This window comes from Apodemus sylvaticus, chromosome 17 (genome assembly GCF_947179515.1).
Source record: "Apodemus sylvaticus chromosome 17, mApoSyl1.1, whole genome shotgun sequence".
Classification (NCBI taxonomy): Eukaryota; Metazoa; Chordata; class Mammalia; order Rodentia; family Muridae; genus Apodemus; species Apodemus sylvaticus.
The window spans coordinates 57,491,378-57,497,253 of record NC_067488.1 but is presented as its reverse complement, the minus strand read 5'-3'; the positions used below and the strand labels follow the sequence as shown (position 1 = coordinate 57,497,253).

Here is a 5,876-nt window from a genome sequence, read left to right as displayed (position 1 = left end):
ACTGTCCATTCTACTCCATCTGTTCTAACACCTCCACCACACTTGGCTGGAGGCAGCATGCCACTCCCACCCATGGGAAACAGACTTCTACTCTTCCCAAGGGCAGTTGCCCCCACCCCCAAGACTCCCAAGACCAGCCTTCTATCTCTGAGTAGCATAGAAGGTGCTAAAGAGAGACTAGGAAGAAACACCCTCTGGCTACCTAATTCACTGGGCTGGCCTCTTAAAAGCTCATCTCCAACCCTCCCCCTCCCCCCATCACCCATTTGACAGAGCTTTAATAGAAACCTGGAAGGCTACCCAGGGCCCCAGTCCAATAAACACAAGATATCCATTATATACCAAAACATTTAATTGAAATACCTGTATAAAAAATATGATCTTCAGACATTTCACACTTTTGAACTTATACAACCCCACCCCTGATGCCTACTCACACCAGGGTCACAGAAACACAGCTGCTAAAATAAATTAAGGGCTTGAGACTCTGTCCCCACCCAAGCTTTCAGAGCCAGCAAGCAGACTGTACAAGGTCAATAATTTAAACCCCTCCCCAGTGCAGAGTGCCCAGGGTGACGAGGTCTCCCACTCCCCTTAAATTAGCCACTGTACAAATTCTTCCTCCCACAAACATGGGGGTTGGGGACCTCCTCCAGGTGCAGGAACTAGGATGGGGTCTGTGGACTGAATAGCCAGCCACCTCGCCTTTCCTGAACACCCAGGGGCCTGGAGAAGGTGGTTGCTTGGAGGAAGGAACCTCAGCAAATAAATTAAACAATAAATAGCCCCAGCAGGGCAGGGGCGCCCTCCAGGGTGATCACACCATAAATAAGAGACCGTGGCACGCTCAAGGTGCGTGCCGTGCCGTGCCAGGGAGGCAGACGGGCAGCAGAGGCCCAGCGTTGCATTGCTTGTGCAGACATGCCCAGACGAACACCAGGAGACTGGAGGGTTGGAGGTGGGCACCACAGGGCGCTCCATGTCAAACACTTGGTCAGGAAGGCTGCCTCCAAGATGGAGCAGCAGAGTAGGGGTCTCTGGTTCAAGTATCCACCCAGGGCAGGCGGGACCTTGCTTAGCCCGCAGCCATCTTTGGATAGAAGAGCTCAAGAAAACCCAGGCCCTGTGGAGCAGCGTTCAAAAAGGCACTCAAAGCAAAGGAAACAGGCCCGGTGCCGAGAGCAAAGGTCACCAGGGGTCAGAGGTCACTGCTTTTGCAGGAGACATCCCAGGCAGAAAGTGTTCATTGTGGGAGGGCTGACTGGGCTGAGCCCAGGCCCCTCCTCCTCCTCACAAGCTCTCACTGCTGGAGGTGGTGCTGGCCCCGTCATCAGGATCCAGGGCACAAAGCCGAAGGTCACAGTTCTCTGGAACGCTCCCCTCTGTCCCCAACATCCAGGGGTGGGCAGCAATTTGGTCCAGGGAGGGCCTCTCGGAGGGCCGCAGGGAGAGACACCACTCAATAAGCTGCTGGCACTCTGCAGAGGGAACAGGGGTCAGAGTCCTGCTGCAACACTGCCCTGCTCCCACACAGCCCCGGGTTATACAACACACCTGGGGAGACCCTCCTCCGGAAAAAAAGCCTGCCACGCAAGATCTCCTCGTCCTGCTCAAAGGGAATGTCCCCACACACCATGTCGTAGAGCAGTACACCCAGGGACCACACAGTGGCAGACCGCCCGTGATATCGGTGATATCGGATCCACTCTGGGGGGCTGTACACACGAGTGCCTGCGGGAAGAATCGGTATTAGGCATACACACACACTGGGGGTGAACACAGTGGACAACAGGCCTTCATTAGCTAGCTCTCTGCCTGCCTCCAAACGGGGCCTCCGAGAATCTTGCTTGTCATCACCCTGGAAAAACCCCAACACAGCAGCAGGCGGGGCTCGGGAAAGGAGGGAGGTGGAGGGCAGGAGAGGAACGGGAGTGAAGGGGAGGCAAAGGCCCACCCCCGACAGGCCCCACGGCAGGAGCGCTGTCACATGAGCTCCGGCTCCGGTTTCACAACAAACAGATACAACTGTAAGCCACAGGGAACCAGGCCCGGTTCTAGCTCCTCCCGCGCCGGCTCGCCTGCTCAGCTCTGCCAGGCTAGGAGAGGGGAGGAGAGGAGCGCGGGAAGAGGAGGGGCGGGAGAGATGGGAGGAGGGAGGAGAGGAGTGGGGGAGCCCCGGCTTCCCCGCGCTCCGCAATGCGGGGATTTCTACTGCGGCGCCCCCACGCTCCGCACGCACGCACGCAAGGGAGGCCCGCGAGCGCCCTCCCCGGCACAGGGAGGGGCCACGGCGCCGAGGCGGCTGGCGGGGCCCTGCGTCACGCGCGTACCGCGGGTCTCCCTGGCTGCCACCCACCGTCCCCAGACCCTGTGCCCTAACACCGCAGAGGGCTACCCCGGTGTCCCCACTCACCCTCCCCGCGCCCCCCCCCCCAGGATCCCGTAAGCCCGGCGTGGCGCGTGGGCCTCCTAACAGTCGCCGGAATGCCGCACCGCCTGCTCACCATCAAAGTCAGTGTAGACCGTGTCCTTGAGCACCGCGCCCGAGCCGAAGTCGATGAGCTTCAGCTCACCCGAGCGCAGGTCCACCAGCAGGTTCTCGTCCTTGATGTCGCGGTGCACGACCCCACAATTGTGGCAGTGCCGCACGGCGGCAAGCACCTGCGCGAAGAAGCGACGCGCCAGCGGCTCGTCCAGGGCGCCGCGTTCGGTGATGAAGTCAAAGAGGTCCTGGGCCGGCTCGGGTCGCTCCAACACCAGCAAGAAGCCGTCGGGCCGCTCGAACCAGTCCAGCAGGCGGATGACGCCGCGCGCGCCGCCCGCCGCGCCCACCTTGCGCAGCAGCACCACCTCCAGGGGCACGGCCACTCCGCCCTGGGGGACAAGGCGGTCATCGGACAAAGCCATGGCAACCCGTACCCGCACCCGCACACCCCGCGCCCGCATACTTACGAGACTGCCCCACTCGGTCACCCGCTCCTTCACCACGTGCTTGACGGCCACCTGCGGGGAAGGGGGGACGACACGCGAGCGGTCAGACGGGCGGCCGAGCGTGGCGATCGTCCACGCGGGTGCGCCCGGAGCCACGACTCACCGGGAGTCCGTCGGCGATGCGGCTGCCCGCGTAGACTGTGCCGAAGCCGCCGCTGCCCAGCACGGCGCCCACCTGGTACACCTTCTCGAAGCTCTCCTTGTCCGCCTTGGCTGTGGGACACACAATCGGGTTGGTGATGGTGACCCAAAGCCCCTCCGGTCCCCCGCCCAAGCCCCCTCCCTGGCCCGCGCACATACTTGGCTGTAGGATCTTCACTGGGAGGTGGTCCACGCCGCCAGGCCCGCAGAGGTGCGCCAGGGAGCCGAACTTGGACAGCAGCATCGCGGGTGGCCTCGCGTGCGGTGCCGCCTCTGACCCGTCCGGCACGGACGCGGGAGGGCGGTCTTCCTGACCGCAGACAGCGCGGCGGATCCCACGGCCCCGAGCCGAGCGCTCAGCGGGGCAGCCGCGCGGCGCAGTTGCCCGGTGGCCGCGCGGAAGCGCGTAGACGGCAGCTGGCCGAGCGGCTCACACGCCCCGGCCGCCTCGCCCCGGGGTTTTGGACCACTGAGATGCGTATCACTCCGCGGAGGCGGGGCCGCCTGAGGATCCGCCTCCTTCCGCCAGAGGCTCGCTTGGCGGTGTGGCTGTTTTGAGTCTGGCAAGGCGGTGCTGGGAAAGCCGGACGCTCCCTGTCGGTTCACCGAGGGCTGGTGGCGCGCGGGGACCGCGACCCGTCCGGACTAGCTTGCCGTAGTAGAGTCGCGGAGGTGCACGGCGTTCCGCGGCTTTCCACAGCTCGCTCACCCGCCCTGCGCACGCGCGACTCGCGCGCGGGCGGCGGCCCCTTATGTCTGTGGCAGCGCGGGCGGGGCCGTATAAGCCAATGAAAATCGAGGTTTTGAAAGGACACGGGGATTCAGCCAATGACAACGTAGGGCGGGGTCTCCAGAGCCTCACCCCCCCCAGGCCGCACCGAGGAAGGTCACTCTGGCTCCGCGAGTTATGCGTGTTGTTCCCTCGTTCCTCGTGGGCGTTCGTGGCTGGTGGAGTGCGAGGAGTCGGCTCCCTCAGAGAGGCGGAAGTCCGGGAGGACAGTCGTGCGGCTCTGAGGCCTTCGCTGACACTAGCCCTGTAACGCGTAACCCGCTGCTCGCGCGCCACGATGCGCACGTGGCTGGGCGAGGGAGAAGCATTGCCCTAAGACCTCAACCCGGCCTCAGCTCCTGGAGCACACCTTGTGCCCATCTGCTAGACTCAGATCTCACGTTCCTAGCTGGGTACTTACGAGAGCCTCCTAACCCCTAGATCCTCCCCCCTGGGAACTTGTCACTCTGCTTTTCAGCCACCTGACAAAGTGTCTCTTTGGCTGCTCACTACCAAAGGCTCTTTGTTGATGGCTATTATATCCATAGTTCCCGTCCTGAGCAGTCCAAGTAGACACAGCCTACAGCAGTTTCCCTGTGTCCTTTCTACCTACACCTTAAGACACCAGTGAAATTAGACTCTACCGTTGTTGGCCTCTGGCTAAGTCACTGGAGCAACCCAGGACTTTGGGAGATATGTCTTGTCATCTGCCAGCCTTAGCTGCGTGAGACTGGGTTATGAACCATCGCTCCCTGGACTTTAGTTAGATGTCTAAACGATTCAACTGGCATCCCTGGACTTCTACTACCTGGGGGATCTGGAGCCTGGCATCTTGTCAGCGTTCCTTCACTCATGCTACAGACCACACTTTCTCTGGAACATTTCAGAGGCACCTACTGCCTTGACACAATTTTGGGCACCCAGTTTCCTCACCCCTTTGTGGGCTAGACCCTCAATTGTCAGGACACACTCAGGCATACATACTCAATGGCTGGTCCTCCGAATAGGTCTCAAGTTCTTGGAGCTCTGTCTGACTTTCTCCTAAAGTGCTTTCCAGGAGCTAATCACGCCTGCCAAGAACAAAGCTTTCAGTAGCAACTATCAGCAGGGTTTACAGGGTACCTGCTCAGGTGTGTGTGTGGGGGGGGGGGGGGGTTCCTGCCTGTGGGTGCTTTCAAAGGACCAGCTAAGACCCCAACAGGACCTGTGCTCCTCCTGGCCAGGACCATCTGGTTGTGTTGGACCCCAGTCTTTGGGAGAGGGAGGGAGGGGTGCTTGAGAGCTGTCTAGGTGTAAGTGGACAGTAAATTCAATGGTGAAAAATGGCGGAGGGGGGGGTTCCTGGTGCCTCTCTAGTGACCCCCACCCAGCATGTGACCAGACTGTCCTCAAACTCACAGAGATCCTCCTGCCTCTGCCTCCCCATTCTGGGATTTTAAAAAAAGAGTGTGCACTAGCACCACCAGGCTCCCAAGTGATTTTCTTTTCTTTTTCTTTTTTCTCTCCTTTTTGTGTTTTGTTTGTTTGTTTGTTTGTTTGTTCCTTTTTTTGTTTTTCGAGACAGGGTTTCTCTGCATAGCCCTGGCTGTCCTGGAACTCACTCTGTAGACCAGGCTGGCCTTGAACTCAGAAATCCACCTGCCTCTGCCTCCCAAGTGCTGGGATTAAAGGCATGTGCCACCACTGCCTGGCTTGTTTTGTTTTTGAGACAGGGTTTCTTTGTGTAGCAATTGATGTCCTGGAACATGCTCTGTAGACCAAGCTGACCTTGAACTTATTGATCCACCTGCCTTTGCCTCCCAAGAGCTGGGGTTAAAGGTGTGCTGCACCAACACCTGGCTCCCAAGTGAATTTCTAAGGCAGTTCATTAGCATCCTTGGTCCCTAAACTCCTGAGGGTTGCTCCCAACACCTTAAATCTTCCCACACTAACAACATGAGGCCTTACCTTATGGTGCTCAGTCTGTCATAGCTGC

The 5,876-nt window shown here is 59.7% G+C and overlaps 1 protein-coding gene across 1 annotated transcript; it reads right to left on the bottom strand.

Annotated features, from left to right (window-relative positions):
• Positions 1-334: 334 nt before the first annotated feature.
• Positions 335-3,552, bottom strand: Pim3 (Pim-3 proto-oncogene, serine/threonine kinase). Its single transcript, XM_052161313.1, has 6 exons — positions 3,292-3,552; positions 3,095-3,204; positions 2,953-3,003; positions 2,505-2,874; positions 1,555-1,731; positions 335-1,478 (listed from the first exon to the last, which is right to left on the bottom strand). Exons 1-6 carry the CDS (start codon positions 3,374-3,376, stop codon positions 1,291-1,293), a joined length of 981 nt encoding a protein of 326 aa, XP_052017273.1. The 5' UTR covers positions 3,377-3,552; the 3' UTR covers positions 335-1,290.
• Positions 3,553-5,876: the final 2,324 nt, after the last annotated feature.

Bases quoted from the DNA above. Each gene is read 5' to 3' on its own strand.
- Pim3 (XM_052161313.1), bottom strand. From the start codon at position 3,376: ATGCTGCTGTCCAAGTTCGGCTCCCTGGCGCACCTCTGCGGGCCTGGC. The intron at 1,732-2,504 runs GTGAGCAGGCGG...TTCTTCCCGCAG, and splicing joins GGTCTACACTGACTTTGATG to GCACTCGTGTGTACAGCCCC. The intron at 1,479-1,554 runs GTGTGTTGTATA...TTCCCTCTGCAG, and splicing joins CCGGAGGAGGGTCTCCCCAG to AGTGCCAGCAGCTTATTGAG.